Source organism: Struthio camelus, chromosome 7 (genome assembly GCF_040807025.1).
Source record: "Struthio camelus isolate bStrCam1 chromosome 7, bStrCam1.hap1, whole genome shotgun sequence".
Classification (NCBI taxonomy): Eukaryota; Metazoa; Chordata; class Aves; order Struthioniformes; family Struthionidae; genus Struthio; species Struthio camelus.
In genome coordinates, this window is record NC_090948.1 from 7,610,729 (window position 1) to 7,633,743 (window position 23,015).

Genomic DNA, 23,015 nt, shown 5'->3' on the forward strand with positions numbered 1-23,015 from the left:
AACAGTGGCAGAAGCTGTGCATAGAAGTTGCTTGTTAGTCTTAAGTCTGACAAGAAAGTTGTGTATTGTGTTTAATTGGTGCTGATGACCAATACAGTTGGAAATGGAGCTGAAAGTTGTTTAGTTAAAGGGTGCTGGGAAAAAAAGAAAAACTTTTTCACAGAAGTGTAAGTTGGCTTCAGTATGGCTTGGTATCAGGAAAAAAGTTGGATGCTTCTGACTCTGTAGACCTGAATTGCTCAGCATCCATTACTTAGAGTTTTTGGGGGGAACAGAAGGCTTTTCGCACAGCAGAGAAGGGCTTTGTTCCTTGCTTGCATCATGCGGAGGCTTAGTATTGGGACATGTTTCTCCTACAGGTGAACTTCAAAAACATGGGTTGCTTATCATTTCCTACAATCTGATGATAAATTGGAACTCCAGTGACCTTCAGACAGATCCCTCCCTCCTATTTCTTTCCTCTAAAACAAAAAATCATGATCTGTGTTCTACTGTGTAATTACTTGCGGCATATGGGTTTTGTTCCTGTTTTTAGTTGCAGACTAATGCGGTCTAGTGGGCCTTTTTTTGGTCTAGTTCAGTTTGCAGACTAATAGAGGAAGAAAGTTAGAGGAAAAGCCTTTAAAATCTTTCTAAGAGGCCAAATATTCAGTTCCACCTTGAAATTTTGATAAGGTTGGTAACTAAAATCACGTAAATAAGCTAAGCGTTATTTTAGTGAGTTTTTAAAATACTTTAGTGTGTTAGTGTGTCACTTTTTAAAATACTTTAGTGTTTTAAAAACAACCTAAGGGAATTTTTCATGTTGTATTAACCTATAACTAGATGTTTGTTTATGGTTGATTGGGTTTAGTTGTAGCCATGGGTTTATAAAGTGATAATATAATGCAAAATATATATATTTTTAAGGCCATTAAGAGAGAAAAGATGGGTAAGAGTTTTTAATATTTTAAAGGAAACATCTTCTGTGGTAGTCAGTGAAGCTTATCCTAGCTGTGGGGAAAATTTAATTTTCCCTTTTTATTTTTGCATTCTTTTCAAGCAAGGTTGATACAAATATATTTAATCCAAGGTCCCAGTTAGGATGGGCACATGTGACTGTTGAATGTTGGCATGTCCATTAAATTTCCGATAACCCAGTCGAATAACGCAGTTTAGCGCAGTTTATATGCTTTATTGCATAGACAAATTGTCTGATGAATAACAGGGGATTAAACTTTACTTTTACTAACCATTCTTAGTGCAGACTGAGTACTGGTATAAGAGAAAGTCACTACGGAACAGATTCATAACTTGCTAACATACACTAGAATGTGGTGGAGGTGTAAATCATTATTCTCTTAATGTATATGACTCGTGAGAAAAAGAAAACAGCAGATTCATAACAATAGCTACAATCTGTAGTTTTTTATTGTAAAACTCACAGACTTCTACTCGAAGAGTTCTTAGGCTTTCACAAAATATTTTGGGATTGTAGTGAGCATTGCTACTTAAGCAGTAAAGCTTCATATATTTCACTTTCTGAAATGAAATATTCAAAGCTTCTGAGAGTTGTTCTTGCACCTTTTTTACTGTCTGAATAAATGCAGGTAACTGTCAGACCAGTACCTGCTTCGTTGTCAGTAAGTGGGATTACCTACTGCCTTCTTCCCCACCCCCTTTTTTACCCATATAATAATAAAAAGATTTTTTTTTTTTAATTTGTGAATGTAGTAAACTTTTTGAGTGCCTTTTTAGGTTAAGTTGCCATCCGTAAATAACAGAAGCAACACTACATTAGCATTTTTTGCCGTTCTTCTGGTTAAAGTTGATATCAAAGAATTTGGTAGCCTAGAACAAGATATTTCAGTTATAGCTCTGATATTGAAATATCTTGGTTATAGTATGAAGATCGTGAGTATCCCTTTTCACTTAAATGGTTTTAATGCCACAGCAGTTTTTCTTTGGAATTTTCCTGAATAAAGAAAAACAGCAGTTGCTTTTCTAGCTTTACTTGCGATGCCTTAGTTTTATAATTTGTCAGAGTATATTGGCTTCTTTCCTTTCCATTTGATCACGACTGATTTCCCCCCACCCCCTGCTTGCTGTAGTTGGATAAAATCATGGTCCTAGCATGCTTTATTATTAAATATCTGTCACTTACCAGAAATTTGTAAATCAAAAGGGAGTAAAACTCGTCTTTTAGAATTACCTTTTCCTCCCGAATTGGAGATGGAGGCTGTTGGACAAATATTCTTTTAAATCTTGAATACCTAGTATAAGGTAAAACACTTAAGAATGACATTCTAAAAAGACGACTAAATAAAAACTAAGTGTTTCTAAAGGGATAGTCTGTTTCTTTCTAATATTTGTGTGTAATTCCTTTCCTTCCCAGTCTTGATGATCTTGCAGAGCTCATAATTGGAGGAAACTTCTTTAAGTCATCCTTTGCTTTGTGTATATGGAAGCGCTGCCAGTGAAGAAAGGATATTACTGATTTGTAATTAAGAATAATTTGTTTTTTGGATTAGAAGAATAAAAATAGTAGTGACTGTTCAATGCGCAGTTCTTGGATTCTCTGTTATATAAACATTATGGTTGGCTCATATTCGGAGCTTAACTGTGGAAATCAAACGGAGTGAATAGTACTTGTAAGAGTCTTTTGAATAAAACAGAAACTTACAGAACGTTAGTTTAAACCCATCAGTGTTTACCATGCAAATCTATCAGGACTATCCATAAAAGCACTTTATCCTTTACCTATGCAGCACTTCTAGTGGGCAGGCCTTCCTGTCTGCTGCTACTTTTTCTCCGTATCGTAGAAAGAATTGACCCTTCAACAGCCTGCTTAAAAATTTATTTTGCAGGATTCGATTTGTACTTGACTGATTTTCTTTGAAATGAGTAGAGCTTAGTTAATACGCTAAACCAGATGTGCGTGTAATTATACAGTCAAATCTTAACCTCAGATTTGGACTAATATTTATGCTGACTTGTGTAATGTTTCCTGCAAAGCAGAGTACTTCTGTGTAGACCCACGTTTTTCTGTGGCCAAGTGAAATACAGATGTTTCAGTTTTGCTACTGAGTGTAAACACGAATCTCCAAAGCTAGGTGGAAGCTGCTGCTGAGAACACCTGCCCGGAGCCTGGGCTTTGTAAGCGAAGAGAACTCGGATCACTGAGATGAATGAGGGGGTAAACTTACTGTCAAGTAGCTGCTATGCTGCTCTTGATCACATGGGTACTTCTACATCATGGAGCTGACATGCAACTTAAGTCCTAGTTATTGTTTGTATACCAAGACCCTTTATGAACTTGACAGCGAATGGTGATGTGCTTTCAGATTGCAGACTTGAGTGTAGGAAGAGCATCTTACAGCACTTGGTAGTGGTGACCTTCACTGTATTGGTTTCTATGTGAGGTATTAAGCAAGAGCGAACAATGCGAAGGGGGACTGGGACTACTGCACTAACACTCTTCACTTAGCAAGATTTCTGTCTAAATTACCCCCAAGAGACACATGATGGGAATCTTTGTAATACCTGCTCTTAAGTATGACTTTCAAACATTTTTCTTGTCTCACACCTCTCTTTAGTGCACGTTCTTTTTATATTCTTCTCTTGTCGTAATTCTGTTAACTGTTTTGTCTGTATGTTCCTGAAATGCTTCCTCTAAATGCTGCCAAGACAAGAGTGACAGACAAAGCTCTCTTCAAGCCTTAATGAAACAGAGTTCAGAAATCTTGCTCCTCAAAACAAGCAGTAAATGTACATTTAGATAGATATTTAAAATGCATCCCTATTCAAAATATTCCTTTGCAGTGTGATGTTTAAATTGCATTGTTTGGGGTGGGGACTGTCTTCGTTCTCTGTTCCATACAGCCCTCGCCCACCTGTGGAGTTCAAATAAAGAAATGACTTTAGATTCCCTCCACTGGTCAGGTTTGGTACTAAATATGCTCTGTACTGCTAGTTATTGAGGGTTTTCGGTGGATGCTCACAAGCTATGGTGGTGTGACAAGCCAGGAAGTTAGTCCTGCAAGTCTGTCTCTGGAGGCTGCTATTGGAATTGAGCCATATGTACTTAATTCAGAAATCTTGCCTGAAAAGAGAGAGCTTGAAACTCTTCTATATCAGTGAAGGTACCCAGAGTGGCTTGGGGAAGGGGTGTAGTTGGGTGGCTCAGGAGTAAAAGTCTGGGATTGATAGGGAAAACAAAAGTAAAAGCCTCCTCATTCTTCATCGGGTTGATTACTACCTGGAAAAGGTACTACTACTGTGCCTGATGGGGGGAACGGAAATATGCAAAATATTGTCCAGGTGCCTAACCACAATTGGAGGCAAAGGGAGTTGTATAAACTTTGAGGGCAAGGAAGCCGTTGGCACCATTGGAGACTTGCAAAATTGGTTCATCAGCTGGAAAGGAATATTCTAAAAACTACCAGTCCTGGCCAAACCTTGTTCTTCTGTATGCAAGAACCTCAGTGTTAATTGTGGATTCTGGTCTCCTACAGAGTTATGTAATTTGTTAGTCAAGTCCCTGAACTTTTTATTTGTTTATTTTTGATAAATTTCGTGATATGAGAACTCCCAAGAGTTCATTTTTCCTTATTACTTGGGATTCTGAGAGGTATCCAGGCACTAATTTGACTGATTTTCTGATTTTTTTTTTTTTTTAAATTATAAAGGTACAATTTCAAGTATGCGCTTTATTTTTACATGAGGATATCCTAGCAGAAGTGAACTCTTCCCTTTCTTTGGCCAGCTTGTTATTACTGTGATCTGAAACTGCTGATTGTTCCTTTGCTTCTGCTCTTCTAGCTTAATTTACTAAACATAGTTTTGTCTTTTCTTTGTAGTAATGAATGTTATAACAATTGAAGACTATAAGAGCACATATTGGCCAAAGTTGGACAGTGCCATAGATCAGCTTTTAACTCAGAGTCCTGGTGACTACATCCCTATCTCCTATGAACAAATATACAGGTAAGGAAAATGTTAAATGCTACATGACTGTTGCCAAATTGAATGTTTATTCTGTTTTGCAACCTATGCCTATGTCGTATTTTGTATATGCGGGGAGGAAAGTGGAAAGGTACAGGATGCTTAAACTGTTGGAATAGGTAAAAAGTACTCTCTAAATATCTTTACATTTTATGTTAGCAGGAATAAATGCTAAAGACGACAAATGTAAAAATGTTGAAAACGTTAGTGTTAAAAGTAAGCTTCGCCGCAGTTTAGTGTAATATATTAAGAAATGAATTAAAATCTCAACATTATTAATGATAGGGGAGGAAGAGAATGGTATGTTAGGTGTTTGATATAATGTTTCAGAGGGCTTCTTTGTCATGTTTAATAGTAATTAATTTGGTGCAATAGGAGTGCAGAAGTAAATCAAACCTACTGAGGTCCCTCAGTCTAAACTCCAATTTGGGTATTTGATTTCAAACCAGCTTAGTCCGATTTTCCCTTTGACTGACTAGCCTGCTGCACCCCTGATTAGAGGCTGTCTGAAGGACCAGCTGTTGGTTCAAACCCTTGTGACTTTGTTCTGATCTGGACAGTATTCGTATTGCACCTGGCACGGAGCTTTTGGTTATTACTTTGCTCCAGAAGGAATGCAGGTCACTCATTGATTGTCCTGCAGACTAAGCCAGTGCACAGTGATTGGGTTGGTAGGGGCATTTGCTTCAAAACTATACTACTGCTCCAAACCAAAATGCTAAAGTAGTGCAGTTTTTGGAGACCTGAGAGTTTCTTAGCAGGTTAGGTACAAGGGAAAATTTTTGTTGATGTTTGGTGTAGATGAGCAGGTGTTCAGGGTGTAGGTAATAGGAGGGGGACTGGGGAGAAGCTGCTGTATTTACTCGCCAAGATGCCAGTAAAACCACTGGCCCTTGCTAGCACCTCCGTCATGTTGCACTCCAAAAAATTACACAGACGTCGTGGTCGCTTGTTCTTTTTTGAGGCTTTGAGCCTCTTGGCCCTACTGTCTCCTACCCATGTGCTCTTAGCTGCTTTGTCTCTCCAGTTTGAAGCTTTGGAGTAGGTACAGATACAACTGTAGCAGATCTTCCCTTTTAACGCCAGTTGAAAACTTCAGTAAACTTCCCCTTTCCCCTCCCAGCTCTTTTGGAACTGTTCTTACTAGGACTCAGATAGCAGTGTCTGTATAAATAATTGAAATGGTCCGTTTGAGTTAAGAGAAACATTGTTGAAACTTCAGTGTAAGTAATCAAAATAATCTCCTCAGCAAAAAATCTCCTCTGTGCATACAGCCGTCAATAAGAGTTAAGCTGATGTTTACTGATTGTGATCTCTGCTAAACAGTAGGGTGTGTAAAGTCAATGCTATAATATCTGGAATAGGTCTATACCTAGTTATGGTTTCCAGATAACTGGATTTCATCTCTGTTATCGTTTTACTTCTCAAAAGTTTTTATATACTGAAGGAATAACAGGTTTTAAGTTTCTCCTAGATAATTCATATACATCGGGGCAATACTTTATGATGTGGTCTAGAGCTCAGTGTTACTGATAAAGCTACTATGTCAATTTTTGAAGTTTTCCTAAATATTATATTTATGGACATAATTACTCTGACGCAGCCTCTTCTGAAAACTGAGAGGTTTTTTTCTTTTTTTAGAAGGTATCTCTGCTTAATTTACAATCCAGACAAGAGATTGGAGACAGAAGAAAAACTGCTTTTTTTTTGTTGAGTTCTAATGGTGACATTTGCTTGGAGCGTTACAGGAAGTCTGTAGCAGACTTAGGGTTTGGATTCTCTCTGCTTCTCTAGGCTAGTTCTTTAGTCTGAACAATGGGGTGCTCTTTATTTTTTTATTTATTTAAACACCAGTGGTTCAAGCAGCTGTATATCTTTATATTTCTTACGATGAGCTGATTTGAAAATACAGTGGTCTTCTTGATCACCTTGGTGCTGACTAAAGGAGTCAAGGTTTCTATAATGCAAATTGGAAATACCCTTTCAGATAGCAGAACTACTGTATTTCATCTGATCAGCGGTATCTAGTCCACAGCACTGAAGAGGTGTGTGTACAGATATCTACCTGGATCAGTTAACATGTTACCACAGTGTGATTAGTTATTGTTTTCATCTCTGAGCCCAAAGCCTGCCTGTATATAGTCACTTCTTATTAAAAGGCTTAAATACATTTGCAGAAACTTCTAAAGGAAGCTTCAGAGATGAGGAAATGTGAATGGTTAAATTTTACTTCTGGCAACTTTTACATCTACTTCTCAAGTGTAATGCAATTATATCTTTATTCTTCAGGATAACCTAAAATCTCAGATCTACATTCTTCTCGCTAATTAGTTATCTTCTAAAGTCCTACTTGGGTTTCATTTTCTTAAGGCTTTGCATTATGCTAAAGGATTAAAAAATTGGTGACTGCTTTTGGGTGGTAGGAGGGCAAGGATGATTCACAGGATCAACCCACAATTGGGAACTGAAAACAGGATCTGAAAATGGGGAAATAACCTCTAAGAAGAAGTGTTCAAATAAAATGCAAACATGCTGTGCATGTACAAACAAAGACTGGTGTTTGACTACAGAATGTGCTGCAGGAGTATGTACAGTAATATTGTGTATAACATTAAGCTGACATGTACTTTAAAATTGGGTTTAATTAGATAGTTAGAAATGGAACTGTCAGCTTGTGGAAGTGGCTATATACTGGTTAGTTACTGAGCAAACAAAACCATACAGCCATTTGCTGTTGTCACCTAGCTGGCTGGTTTGTAAGATATCACAAGAACCAGTCTGGCTTTTTTACCTGTGTGTTTCGCTCTGATCCGAATTAGACTGCTATTTTTGTTGTTACTGCATCATACCAAAATGCCTTTTCTGCTTGCTTGTTCCAAAATAGGATCTGCTATTGGTAGACTATTTGCTAAAAACGTGGACTTCTGTTACCAAGAGATTGATAATATCTAACTACAGATAATTACTTTCAAAATACAATAGGAGCAGAGGTGTGGGTTTTTAAGAAACAGTGTGGTTTGCCACGCTACAGGACTTTGTATAGGGATAAGCAGAGTATTTTTTTTTGCCCTTGAAGTTGCCAAAGGCAATATATGTAGAATTCTACAATGTAAAAGACTTAAATCTTTTGGTGATGACTTGCCTGTGGAACCTTCTTCAGGAAGACTCTGGGGGTGGCAATTACCGACTGAGTGAACTGTCTTGGCCCCGGAAGACTTGGTGTTAGTGCCTAACATCTCACTTGCATTACAGAATTACAGTAGCCCTTAGTCTACACTTTTTTTTACTCCTATCTTTGCAGGGTTTTTTTGTTTGTATGTTTTGTTTTTTTTGGTTTTGTTTTGTTTTTTTTTTAACCATCTCCTCAGAAGGGAGTTGAAACGTTGTAGTTGAAGTCACTGCTCTAGAGAGGCATAAAGAATGTTGCTGTACCACGGCTTTAGCCTTTAAGTACTTAGTAAAGCAGACAGAATTCAAGCCTGGGATTTGGACCTTACTGGAAATGGAGTTTTTATGGGTATGTGCTAAAGGAGGAGTCACTAGTCTAAATTGCTTGCTGTCAGAGTAGTGTATGTAGAAGGACAGAGAGAGGAGAGCAGAAATAGAGGCACGGGCAGGAAAGTCAGCTTGTCCAAGGTATCAGGTGAAGTCTCCCTTGTGTGTCAGGATTTTTGTAGCTAGTTTTCAAAATGTTGACCTAAAGAATGAAAGCTTAAAAGAAAATTAAAAGCTGCTTGATACAAATAACATTAGCGTTAGTCCTGAGGATTGAATAAATTAATGTAACTTTTTGCTGAAAGTAATACAAATGTTTGTTTTAAATGTGTTCTTAGTATATAGACTTATTGCAGATAAGCTGTTATAGCATACTACATGGGAGCAATAAAATATTTTAGAGAGCAGCGATAGCACTGAAGATCAGAGTTAATACGTCCAAGCCATGGAATGTAGAATTAGTTTGTTGCTCTTTCATTTATTATGCAGATATAGGGGTTTTTTTTAGAATTTAAGTAACGATGCATGGAGTCACGTGCATGAATCTATTTTTATAGCTTTTACTATTTCCTTTAAAACACTAGCACTATTTTAGTGCAACTTTTATAACGACTTCTCAGTATTGCCCATCTTTTAGTAAGGATTTTGCCCTAGAATATACATAATCCTTAAACCTTCTTATTGTCCTGGAGCCTCTATTCATGTAGTTTTTTTGAGGGCGGGGGTGCAGAGACAAAAGCCAGGATTGGGAGTATGCTGTTGACAATTATCCCAGCTGTTCAGAAGCACACTGTTAGAGTTCGTTGAAAATTAAAGTGAAGTCGGGGTGGGATGCTGGGGTTTCCAGGGTGACTGGGAAGTCTACTGGAACTCATTGGAAGTTTAGGTTGTATTTGAAACTTCAGCAGCCATTCCATTAAATCTGTTATCCTCTAAATTGTGACTTGAACAAAATATTTTAAATTCTGTTACCCTTCATTGCAAACTGTTGTAAGTTCATTGTTTGTTCCTATATTTGTTTCTGCAGTTGTGTGTATAAGTGTGTATGCCAGCAGCATTCGGAACAGATGTATAGTGACCTAATAAAAAAGATAACTAACCACTTAGAGAGAGTCTCAAAGGAGCTGCAGGTAAGAAGCTGCACAATCTAATTCTGTCTTTCCTGGGATCTGTGGTTATATCAGAGCAGCATATAGACGGACCATGGAGGGGATTGCCATTAAGACTAATTTACACTAGCTTACTGAACTGTGAATTGCTTGATTCAGTACTAACTGGCTGCCAGACAGAATACCAGCTTTTAGGTCAAATTGTACGGCATCTGATTAGCCTTAGAAAAATGAATCACAGTGGCTAAAATGTAATATAAAATAGAATCAAGGAGTGGATAGTAGAGAATCTGGAGTATAATCTAGGCTGTAAATACTTCAGTCAAACAGGATCTGAGCACATGATATCGATGTCTGACATTGGGTTAATCTATACAAACTGTTTATGGTCCTTGTGCATCAGAAGCAGCACAAAAGTGAATATCTAAAGGAAATATTCAAAGTGAATTAAATATGAATTATGGAGTAAAATTTGTGAATTACCGCATATGAAAATGTTGTGCTACAGATTGTTCTGCATTTTTTGTACCTATCTCTAGATGTCAGTGGTTTACAGTGTTTCTAATGCAGTTTGTGTATGCCTGTCCTTCTCTGCATATCTTATGTGTGCATCCGTGTTTGTTTTTGTGTGTGTTCCTTGTCTAAAATTCCTCTTCAAATCTCCAAACATATTTTTGAAATTGTCATTGCTGTAGCAGCAACACTAATATCTTTCCTTACAGCTTTTGTCACTTCTAAAACTGATGTTAGAGTTCTGTGCTGACTTGAAGGGAGTCAAATAGAGACTCCAAATACAAAGGAAGCCTAAAGCACAGCAGCTCCTTCACAGTGCTTCTCTTATTTAACTGACTGAAATCAGTTATTTAAAGCGGTCTTGCTGCTTTGAATCATATCAGGTACTTATATGGACATACACGTTTAGCTGTATATACAGCATTTTTATCATTCTGATGTTTTACCCTTTTCCTCCTCTCAGTTTCCTTAAAAGAAAAAGTCCCTAAATCTAATGGATGTCATCTTTGGGACAGTCTTTGACTATGAAGTATTTAGCTCATCTTGAGCTAGATTCTTTGTTTCTTTTCTACTTTACAATTCTTTATTCCTCAGGTAATGACAGCCTCAGCTGTTCGGTAAAAATTGGTCAGCATGGATGGCCGTAATATTTAGAATAAAGTCTTCCCTTGGTCCTGCTGAACCGGTGTAGCCTGTAAATTTTTCCTCTGACTGTAAGCGCTAAGAATCACTGCAGCTGTACAGGTTTGGCCAGCTCTTCTCGTACATCCGTAGTAGTGTACTACTATGTTTTGAATCTGGGAATACCCAGCATTCTTTACTCTGTTGCTGTCCTCGACTCTTTCTTCTTGAGTTTCAAAACTGAGTGAGGCAGCTGGTTTTGAAGTTTGCTCTAGCCCATAGATGCATTCAAATGCATCTGCTGAAAAACAAGGTTGCCCTCTGAACATCAGTTATTGAAAGAACAATTGAGACAACTATTTAATGCAATCTTTGTCTTGCAAAAGTTTCCTTACGTAGGTTAGACACACCTTATGGCAGGTGGTATGATGACTGTAATATAACATGATACAATCTTCGATTTGAGTTTATGATGTGATTTTTATCTGAAGCAAACATGACTGTATGTTTTTAGATGCTAAATCCCTCTTTCGAGCAGCTTAAAGCAATACTTGGATGCCTGGAAAAATTGTCTGTAAAGAAACTATATGCTTTAGCTGTGGACTGTGAAATTGACTATTAAGGAATTCCTTTCCTAGAACATACTTTATTATCCTGATATGTTTTTAATCTTAATGTGTTTTGGTGGTGTTGGCTCACTTTCTTGGGTCTTATGTGGTGATAGACCTTTACCCAATTACTATGTAGATGTTGGTCACTTCTGCTATTGAACTCCTGGAAATTTTTAGTTCGTACAGCAACACAATGAAGAATTACTTGTGTGAATGCTTTTAATGCACGATGTGTGATATCTTACTCTCTCTGACAAAGTCATCCCAGCTGCCACTAATATTTAATGTAATTGCTGAGCTCTGTTTAATTGGCAACATGTGAGCTGATGCAAAATAATTTCTTTTTTCTTTTTTTTTTTTTGCACGTAGGGAGAGTCAAATGTAGCCCAGCACAGGCAGGAACATTGGTTTTGTGTGAGCAAGTGGGTGATTGTGAAAACTAAAATGGCCAGCAAGTGCAAAGTCTTATTCTAGACAAGTTGAGCAGCTTCTTTGCATGAAAGTGCAACAGTTCTTTGGCAGGTGATTGCGGAACATCTGCGTGTAAGCGACATGCCAGAGCAAGCTGTGTTTCCTGTAAAACTGTCAGATGCCAAACCGTAAAAGCAGGAGCACCTCAGCGGGCTGGTCAGACTTATCCTGGCTTGTTCCTTACTAGAGTTGATCCTCTTCCTGCGCCGCGTTCACGGCAGAGCCCCCCCGATACTGTGATTTTCGTGGTGCCGTGCGTGCGCTGGGCGTTACGCGGCGCGCCTGCGGGGGCTCGGTGGAGGGCTGGGAGCGGCCGGGGCCGGGGCCGCCCCGCGGCGGGCGCGTTGCGCGCCCTCGGCCCTCTAGGTGGCAGCAGAGGGCAGCCCGGCGGCGCGGCGCGGCGCGGCGCGGCTGGGCGCTGCGGTGGTGGCAGGGGCGCTGTGGAAACGTGGGCAGGGTGATGGATACGTCTGTGCGTCAGGCATTGGGTGAAGAGCGGTGAACGTTATCTACTGAGAAGGAGAATTAACCGTAGGTGATATTAATTGCTTGTCATGAGACCATCAGCCCTCTGAGGCAGGCGCTCCGCCTATGTCTCAAGACGTTAAAATGTCAAAACACACTGACATGTTGAGCTGGTGCCCGATAACAGCCTTCTCGTGCAAGCGCAGATAAATATTTTCATTTTAGTTAGAATAATCTCAACTCCTGTAGGAAGTGGCTGGGAGCTGAAAAGCAGTTGTCATTTTGCACAGTGTTTTTATGCAGAGCAAAAGAGGGGAAAAAAAAAAAAAAAGGATCAAATCAATTCTAAATCTTGACCAGAAACAGGTAATTCCTGTGTTCAGTGAAATTAATATGTGAGAATCGATCTTTAAGTAAGTAAACACAAATTTATTTGCATGATGTTTAGTTCAAACCAAGGAGAGAAGTGGTAGAGGTAAAAGGCCAAAATTCCTTAGCTGAATTCCATCTGTCTAAAAGTATTACAATACCTTGTTAAACCGTTGTTTACTTGGAAGAATATGTATAGTAGTCTGATTACTGTAAAAACCATTGCAGTAGTGCTCTCCTGGCCTTAAGGACTGTAAGATCTCTAGGAATTCAGTGCTTTGTATCACACCACTCAATTGATCATCTTCTGTTCCCAAAAATATCTGGCAACATAACTGTTGTGGGCAACCTGTTCCTTTCTTACCTTTTCCGTTCTTCCTTTTTTCCTTTGTGTTTCATGTTTACCTTCCATTTGTTCCCTATGATTATATGGGTTTCTACCATCCAGTAGTGAGAGAACTGTCATTTCCTTCCCTATCTTATCCTGAAATATTAATCTGATAGCCTTATTGTATTTATCAGGTTAGTAATTGTCAGAGGCCTGGCTCTGAACCTTTAATTGCTTTTTGTGCTTGTTTATCTCTTGGAAACAGTTGCCTAACTTTCAGTATTTCTTCTGACTATAGAAGATGTAAAGTATAAACCTTAGAAGAGGCTTATAATGTTTACCTTGTTATGAGCTTTGCACGTAATCTGGGTGGTGTAAAACTGTGACCAAATAGTGCTCTGAGAGATAGGTGAAACTGAACTCCTGACTGTTACCCTTTCACAGTAATTCTTAATGGGCATTCCTTCGAGTAATTCTACCATAAATATTTTTGTAGATATATTTTGTTTTCCTTCTAAGGTACATTGACTACCTTTATATAGTGATATATATTGTAGTTGGAGGCTGTATGACAGAACTTTTGACAAGATCATCTGTGCTTCTGTTTTTTTTTGTGTAATCTTAGTGAATCAGATCTCTAATGAACTTACGATCAGACTTTATTAACGTAGCTGTGTAAGGCCAGGTTACGTATACCATCCATGTGAAGAAGCCTGTCCTTAGTAATTGTGTGTGTGGGCGTTGTTCAGCTTGCTAGCCAAATGAGAAATAAAAAGCCTTCAGGAATTGATGTCTCATCTCTTGTAGCACAGAAATGATACTGAAATTAACTTTAAATTTAGATTAGTTCATCCCTGAAATACTTCAGAGATATGGTAGTGGTGGCAGATCTGCTTTCTAAGTAAGTGTCTGAGAAACTATGTTCTGCCTACTGAAAAAAGCAGTAGAGGTGGAAAATTGAAACTTAAATCTCACATTTCCTAGCTCTTTTTACTAAATGTGTTAAATTGTTGATGTTTGTTTGAAGTCTATTTGGGTCATTGGCATGTCCTGTTAATAACTACAGTCCGTTATACATTTCTAAACAGTGAGTCTGAATCTCTTCTTTTATCTGTCATGTGGTCTTTGAAAGAAGAAGAAAAAAAAAACCCTTCTATCTCCAGTGCTGTAGGCATTCACCCATCAGTTTTGCAAGAGAAGTATTGCTTAATCGTCATGAAACAAGCCTTTGATGCTGTGATCACACTGTGAATTGAACTGGATCAAATTAATGATATGGTAATAGAACTGATTTAGGAAAACTGGTTTAAAAGATTCAGATCGTTTCTTGCATGAATAACAGATTAATTTGTGTAGCCGTAGCCATTTTTCCTTTTCAATTGGCAGGTATGGGAGAGATGCTACAGCATGTGTGCTGCATTTTGGCATTGAGCATGTTCCCAGAAAAATGGAATTGCCCATTCCGTATAGGCGTGCAAGCCTTATTGAATATAGTGCCGATTGTGCTAGATTACTGTTCATAAACAGATTAACTTTGCATTTGCCTAGCAAAAGAATGTTTTCCTTGTTTCTCGTGAGCCATTTCTGAGTTGTTTCAAGCTAGCAGCATGCGTTCTAGTGTTCCTGTATGTTGAATCAAACCATGGTATTCAAACAATTTTTTTGAACTCTTAAACTGAAAACCCAATACCTTTTTCATGTTTTAGTTCACTTTGTTGCTCACAAGTTAATTGGAATGACTAGTTATTAGATTACAAATAAGGGAAAGGTGATTTAGTTTGCTGGGTCTCCACCTACTTCTGTTTGAAGATGTCTACATCTTGCATGTCATCCTCTCTCAAATGTGGTTTTTATTGGTATTCCTCATGTCTCTCAGTGCTGTGAGATGTCCAGTGTGGTACGTGAGGAAGTTAAATGACGTCCTTAACATCGGCTTTTAACAGCAGCCATATAGGACAGTCATGCTAGGAAAAAAAATCTTCTCAAAAACAAGCTGAAGGTGTTCAGTGCAATGCATCACAATCTGAGAAATCTGATCAAACTTTCGCAGCTCCTGTGGGCAGATGCATTGTAGGGTTGCTGCTAGAAAACTGTTCTTAGCACTGTGAGTGATAGGTGAGAGAAACTGTAGGAGAGGACTTAAGCTGTCTCCCCCTAGTAGAGTATCCTGAACAAGATAAACCTAACTGTCAGTTTGATAGGATTCAGTCTGGAGAGTGAAGGATCCTTTTCCTTCCTGGAAAACCTTAGGCTCTCAGTATATTCTTCTTTCTCTGTTTGAACAGCTGCTTTAGTACAGACCCTCAGGTAAGAGAGCAGTTTTTATACATGTGGTTTTAAGAAGCAAATGTCATATGTTTTTTCTCCCCTTAGTTCAAACAGCTGAATGGATGTGTTGTCTTTTCTAGATTAAGACCAAGAGTGACAATTTTCACCCTGAGCAGTTTCTTTATTTTTATGATGGTTATAGCTGTATATATAGAGATTTTAATGACAAGCTCTACTTTAATGATGGCCATTAAATAGGAAAATCTTAACACCATCTTTGCAGTCATGACAGCATGTGTTCAGTAGATTTGGTGTTAAGCACTGCTTTTTAGCTTATAAAACTCAAATCTATGGAAGTTAGTCCCACTCTAGTCATTGTCTTATTAATGTGAATACAGATGTATGGAGAAAGTTCTGACCAGAAAACAATGAGGTGGTTATGTTTTCTCCACATGGATTACAGTAATTCATAGATAAACTATGAAAATGCTATTCTTGAATTCTTTGGCTGGCTTTTTTGTTGGTTTACAAGTCAAGCAAAAGAAATGAGGAGAGTTTGATTTGTCAAGTTTTTATTTGGAAACGAATGGAAATGCCCATTCAGTGCTTTCTTGTTAGTGTCTTGACTGTCAAGTTGTGAGGCTTGCTGTGAAACATTAGGAGAATAAAACTCAAAAATTAACATACTTAGTGTTAACTGCTTAATTAATATTATGATTTTGCATTCTAGAGGTTAAGATCAAGGCCTAATATTTACCTAGTAGGAGTGAGTGCTTCTTCTGAAGCTGTTACATCTTTGCTGGAACAATTGTTTTCTGCTTGGTTTTGAGGTGGTAGTAGTGAACAACTTCCAAGTATTCCTTGCTAAAGTGTGAATTTACAATAGTTAGTAAACTAGGAACTTTTGACACTGTTCGTGGAAGATAGTATGGTGCACGGTTTTTGTTTCCTCTTAAAACTGTTCTTTTAAACTCTTTTTAAAACTCTTTTAAACTCTTTTTTTCTTTTAAACATGAACTCTCAGGTGAGGGAAAGGTGTGTTTTCATCTGCAGCGCGGAAAAAGAAATGAAATCTTAATGTCTCCTGTAAAAAGCAGTGGCAAGCTAGACTTATTCCATTGGACGGAATCTGTGGATGTGGCTAAGTCATTTACTGTCCAGATAACTCTTGTTTCTTTTAACAAAAGGTGCAAGCTCTCAGTATAAGATGATGAGCACCTTGTGTCAGACTGTTGTCACCTTTTGTTTGACACATTCTTTGAAGCAGAGTTTTCCTTTTTTTCTTTAAGATTAAGCAGCAATGTGTCAAGTCTTGACAAGTCAGAAGTTGTCAAATCAGCTAGGGCCACCGTACTTAAAGTTGAGGTTTAAAAAAAAGCGGAGCAGGAATGAGAGGAAGCGGGAATACATGTTGCTTAGAAATGCAGATTTCAGTGCATGTTATTTACAGCATATTATATATATTATGTATGAAAGGGAGCCGCTGGAGTTTGTAGCCACTTTTATACATTATTGGCGTTTTGAACTACGTTTTGGCCACTCTTGAGAACTGCATCTGCAATCAGATTAAACGCTTATGGTGAAAATGAGCAATAACCATATATAACCTTTGGCAACAGCATATGGAATAACCCTCTTTATTCCTTTGCCAGTTGTGCTTTCCTTTCTGAAATGTGTGTTCTGTATCATTAGGTGCTTACTGTGCAAATTAACATTATCCACATGTTCATTAAGATTACTAAAGAGGGAGGCAAAGGAAGCTAGTGTAAAGGACAAAATTCGTGAATTCAGAACACTGTGTAGAGCAAAAAGTCAATGTAAGTTTGAACTATTCTCTTAGTGCCTCTGATAAATGTTCATGTAAAGAATGAAAAATCTCCTTAAAAGATAAGAGCTTTAGGTAATGATGAGGTAATTGAGGTGCAGTTGGTCTTGAGCATTTCTAATACCAAAAACTAGGTGTTTTTGCTTGAGGAAAAGTCTTTGAGCTTGTTTTCTGGTAGGGTTCCAGTTACTGCCGAATTTTTTTTCGTGCTCTCCTTGCTTAGCACTGTCAGAGGAAAAAGGTGCAAGCGAAGATGAGCTTTGCTTCTTACAAGTGAGCAATGCTTTTCGTTGGGGTGTGGGGTAGTGATGGTGTAGGTACATCAATAGTAGGAAGTAGGATAGTTCCTCCCCCCCCTGCCCCCCCCCCCAAAAAAAAAAAAAAGGGAGAAGGAGGTGAGGCAGAGCACTGTATGTGGGTGGGTTGGGATAGAGATGGAGCTGCAGAGAGCAGTATTCCTCCAGTAATCCCCACTTCCTTGGCTGGGTGTGCATGGGCAGTCCTGAGCGCTCTGTCTGCTTCTCTCCAAGTAAACGTCTGTGAAAGAAAGGGTGGTTAGTGCTTCCCATTTTCCTGGTTCCCTTCTCCATGTAACTGAGCTTGCTGAAAATAGTTCTTTTCTAGCTTCCCGATTTCCTCCTTTGGGAAGGATGGTATTTTATACCGAATATAGCAGTGCTGTCACTGTGGTCTCTACAGGGTCAACCGTAAAGCAGACTCCTTTAGTTTTTGAAAGGCAAAGTTTTGCTTGGGGCTGCAGGGTAAGGCTTATCTGTTGGAGGACTGCAGTTGACTTAGTGGGCCTGATTTGGACTGTAGGATTCCAGATGCAGAGCTCTGTGTGGAGGCATTGCTTTGTAGTCCTTCCAGCTCAACATCTCTGAATATTTGTCTTGCCTTATGTGACCCAGCAAAAACTTAAAAAATACTTTCTGTGAAGGACAGTGCTTCCTGGAGCTGGAAGATGTGCTGTATGCCAGCTCAGATGCAAAGCAGCAGCTTAATATCCCCCTACAGTTCTGGAGTAAAAGCCTGCGAAGGGATCAGTGCACGCACCACAGCACTTGTTCAGATCTGGTTATGGATTTTAGGTTTGCCATATGGCTTTTGAAAGAATGTCTGGCATTTAAATGTTTTCATTTGCTTATGCTAAATGCTAGTTGTTATAGGCATACCCTACTTAACATTGAACGTACTGACACATAGGCATTGACACGTAGGTCTTAGTAAAAACCAGTTGCTGTTTAAAAACTGGTTTTGCTGGAGGGAGTTATAGTAGAAACTCTGGAATAATGTGTGGCTTGCTTTGTGTGGACTTAGTCTATCAAATAATTTGTAGTTTTTGGAGTTTTGCTATGAAAGCATAGCCCATGGTGTTCCAGATCTTTCTCTTGTTCAAATTACAACCTGACTTTTACGGTTTCTTGCAGGCCAGCCCTCCAGATCTCTATATTGAAAGATTTAACGTAGCTCTTGGACAGTATATGGGAGCATTGCAGAGCATTGTGCCTCTTTTCATATATATGGTAAGTTTTAGAAAATTCTTTTCAAATAAAGTATGTCCGTACACAACATGTTAACTGAAAGTGAAAACAGTAAAATACAGCTATAATTATTTTTCTTGTAGAATTTTATTAATGCCTGATTTTGCTACCTACATAACAGTTACGATCAAATCTTGTCGGCAAAGAAAGGTGAAGCAGTGCTTTTAAATGGAGTAATTTGCAATTGGTTTTCTCTGGTATTCCCTTCTTGAGAGGGGGAAAGGCATTTTATTTTGATGGAAAAAGATCTTCCGAGATAGGTCATTGTTTATCTTTTCGAACAGCGATAGTTTATTGGCTTGTTATATGTTGACTTGATAGTTTGGGCAGGGTACAAAGATAATGATTTCTTGCTCTAAATTGCACTGATTCAGACAAGACAGATAACATTTTCTGTCTTTCAGACAGCAAACTAGTCTGTATTGTCTATTGGAAATGTCTGTTTCACTTGATCAGGCAATTTAGAGCATTGACTGGATGAAGGCAAATTTGTTTTCTTAGCTCTGTCAAGCATACTTGCAGAAGTTGAGAAACCATTGGCTATAACTATTTGTCCTGTAGATTCTGGAATTTATGAAGTCTTCCATACCTCTGATAAACTTTATTTGCATAGTTTTTGTCCAAGTGCCAAGATTTTTGTAGCCTTTTCATGAATGAATAACATTAAGTTTGGATTATGACCTTCTCAGAAATGGTCTTTGCACTGGCATCCTTCAGAAATAAAGGAAATATTTGTTGGGAAAGAAACTTAAAAAAAATTAAAGTGATTAACTATTAAATTTTTGAAATTCTCATTGATAGGTTCCAAGAACTTGGAAAACAGCATCGTTTTAAAAGATGATCTGTGTTTTAGCAGATGTACCTGAAACAAAGTATTTGGTAGAGTCTTTCAGTACAGTGTCACCATGTAGATTTGTTACATTAAAAGAAAAATTCAGCTTTCTTGAACTGGGTGCCTTCTAATCTACTCTTTATCTAGTTAATATAGAATGGAATCCAGTTGCTACAGATTTGTCCCCTGTGTCCTGTCTTGAAATGCTGGGAAAAGTAGGAAGAGACTTTTTTTCTTACGTTCAGACATTTTCTTAGATTCTAGTCACCTCTCCACCTGTATGTACTCGACTTGTTTATTGCAGGCAGGTTTTAAGCAATCTCATGCTTATCTGCATTTGTAAATGGATATTAAATTATCAGCTCTTCCAGTGTGTATTTTATTGAAGGCTCCACATGTGTCGGGTTCTTGGTCAAAATCTATGCTTAGTGATTAAGACCACAGCAATTATAGCATCCAAGAGAACGTTCATGATAACGATAAAAACCTTTATTTATGGCTAGACAAGGTGTAACTGCTGAATAGATTTTAATATCCTCCTTTGTATGCAGTTGTAATGAATGTTTTTTATACTTTGAAAGGAGAATGTTCTGAATTTTATCATTACTTGATTTTTAGTTTTTAAGAGTATAGCTGATATCTGAAAATAGTCAAAACTGATTAATGAATAATAAGCAGGGCTGTAAAATGAATAGTTTAGTAGTAATTGTTCCTTTCTTCGAGAACAAAAAAAGTGTAGTTAGTCTATCTTTATTTTAAAGGAGAAGCTTCGTTAAAACATGACTAGTGATCTGTTTAGGTAGTAAATCTCTGTTCCTACTAACACTTTCTTATTTAAGTGACTCCATTCAAGTCAGTACTGAGTGCTAGTGACTTGTGTGCCATTCATTGTGCCAAACGCAATGCTGATTTGACTCAGCCTTCATAGGTATTTTTGAAGGAGAATGTGAAGTTAAGACTCATTCCCTCCCGCCAAATATTTTATTCATCAGTGTTTTTTGTAATGTCAGAGAGAGTTATTTGTCATCCTATCTTTCTAGAGATATTTTCTTCTAGTTTTTCCATATGCATTTGAAAGTGCTTTATGTACAGTCACTTTTGCAGTTCTTACATTGAGTCTAATTGAGGTTTCTTTCATACAGCAGCAGATGTTTCCTTTATTTAGACAATAACATACAATTATAAAACAAAATTGCAGGAGCTGAAAGCCTAATTTTTCTGTACTCTGAATTACAGTTTACAGTTACTTTAATAAATATATATTTCAATGTATTTTTAAATGGAGTGGACTAAGTTATTGAAATCTGCCTTTATCAGAAATGACAATGTTTTCCTTTTCTGTTAGTGAAGTTAATTGTTCTTACAAAGGTTGTTGAGTTGCATTGATAAACTTTGTTCTGAAAGGGTAATTACTTTGCTACTTAAGAAAACTTTTAATATATATTCTTAAACATTTAAAAATGTAGGAAGCCAAGGAAAACCTAAAAGCTTTTAATACAACTGGAACATATTTTTATGCCTTGGTTGGCAAAAGAGGCGCTGTATTTTGTCTTAGGCGTATCCATATAGGTTTTGAAATTAACAGCAGCGCTTTTCTTGATTTACCTGGTAGGTATCAAACTATCCTTGCACATAAATGGTAGAAATACAGGAAACTTTACTAGTTTAACTTGCTTGTGCATGTTGTCCAAGGTATGTTTCCGAGCCTGTCTTGAGAAACTTCTGAGAGGGATGACACTGCGATTGATTCTTTTTTCTTTTTCTTTTTTCTTAATTTTGCTAGGAGCACTAATGTTTTTCTTTTTTACAGGGTGATGTGTTTTGCTGTCTCTGACTTTAGTTGCCAAAGTAGACTTTTCAAGAAAATATGGAGGGCCAAAGTACTTTTCTCTCCCCAAAATTCATTGGGTTTAAGCACCTTCAAAAGTTTCAGGCTGGAACTACTGCTAAACCAAATTAAACTGGAGATCAGATTAGTACAAAATGCTTTATTCCTTGGAATTATTTCTAGTAAATAACTATTCTGTATGCTCTATAAATCTAAATGAGGTTATTCTGGAAGCTTAGAAGTTGTATGTATCACATACTGCACACATGAATAAAAAGAATTATATTGCTACTTCAAGAAAAATTCAAATGAACACTTGGAAGATATACTTTTCATGTTATGATAGATTCAAATTAGCTAATTACATTCAGGGGGGTAGCTGAACATCTTATCTTGTGGCATGAAGTGATCCTAACAATCATGAGTCCTGAGATTTTAAGATAGATGAAATTAGAATTTTTATTTGCCTCTAAAATGTTACCATTCTTACTGGTTGGTACTGCAGTCTGGTGCTTATCGACTAGAGGACATTGTGTGTGTGTGTGTATTTATAAAACATATATACATACATACACAATGTGTGTATACAGACATGCACAAAAGGTACGGTAGTAAGCATTCTTGTGTATTATTCACTTTTTTCCTTTTCAAGTTCCCCCCCCCCCCAATGGCATTAACACAGTCAAGTCTTTGATGTTGGCCAGATTGCTGTACAGTAAGAGTTTCTAGAAGAAATGCTTAAACCATATCAGAGTTTCTTGGGCATTGATACCTGCTTATCTTTCTACCTATCTGTTAAGCCTTTAAGTGACTTTGTATTTTTTAAGAAATATTGATATAGCTTAGGCAGTGAAATCTTATATGAAAAGTCTGCTGACTTCTCTACTATCAAGAATGGGAAGACTAAAGTTCTGCTGTCCCCTTTCAGCAGGGTTGATTGGAAACAAAGTGTTTATTTTACCTAGTTTTTCATAGTTTACATCTGCAAGTGTAACCTTTTTTTCTGAAAATGTTTTTCCAAGTGAGCAAATGAGAAGGGTATTTTGCAGCTTTTCCTGTGTATGAGTAGAGTACTACTGTGTTGTAACTCTCCTCCTGAAAACTACTGTTTTTTGTTGCTCGCCTAGTTATAAAACTTAAGGTATAGTACAGCTTTTCAACTCTTACGGAAAAGAAAGCATTACTTCTCATGCATGTTGTTGCCAGATGCATGTAAGAAGGATCTGATGCTAGGAAAGGAACGGAGTCATTTATTTCTTTAGTTGGGCATGTCTCATCTGTCAGCTTAAAGGTGCATTAATTTGACCCTGTCAGATTCTGAATCAAATCAGTAAACTGTTGCCTTGTGATGCTTTGGTCATTTCTGTATGTTGCACCAATGCCTACATGATAGTGCTGTCTCAGAAAGCTCAAGATAGAAATGATCTAGGAATTTAGATCTGGTGAAAGACTATAGTTTGTAGCTTAGCGCTTGGTAGAAGATGCATTGGAAAAATTCTTCCAATTGCTGTTGCACAAAATCACAGAATTACAGAATAGGCGGGGTTGGAAGGAGCCTCTGGAAATCATCTGGTCCAAGCCCCCTGCCCAAGCAGAGTCAGCTGGAGCAGGCTGCCCAGGACCATGTCCAGTCAGGTTTTGGGCATCTTGAAGGATGGAGGCACCACCACATCTTTGGGCAACCTGTTCCAGTAATCAACCACTCTTGTTTACTGTGAATTTCTATTGCAAAGAGAATTAACCCTTGACAAGA

General features: G+C 37.8%; 1 protein-coding gene across 2 annotated transcripts in view; it reads left to right on the top strand.

The window, feature by feature from the left end:
* CACUL1 (CDK2 associated cullin domain 1) overlaps positions 1–23,015 on the top strand; it is a 46,820-nt gene that overhangs the window by 2,295 nt on the left and 21,510 nt on the right. Inside the window, exons 2-4 of one of the 2 annotated variants that reach the window (XM_068951611.1) lie at positions 4,839–4,965; positions 9,506–9,608; positions 18,489–18,584. In XM_068951611.1, the coding sequence (XP_068807712.1) occupies positions 4,839–4,965; positions 9,506–9,608; positions 18,489–18,584 (326 nt within the window). The remainder of the gene's footprint in view (positions 1–4,838; positions 4,966–9,505; positions 9,609–18,488; positions 18,585–23,015) is intronic. The other variant, XM_068951612.1, reaches the window with a different exon arrangement.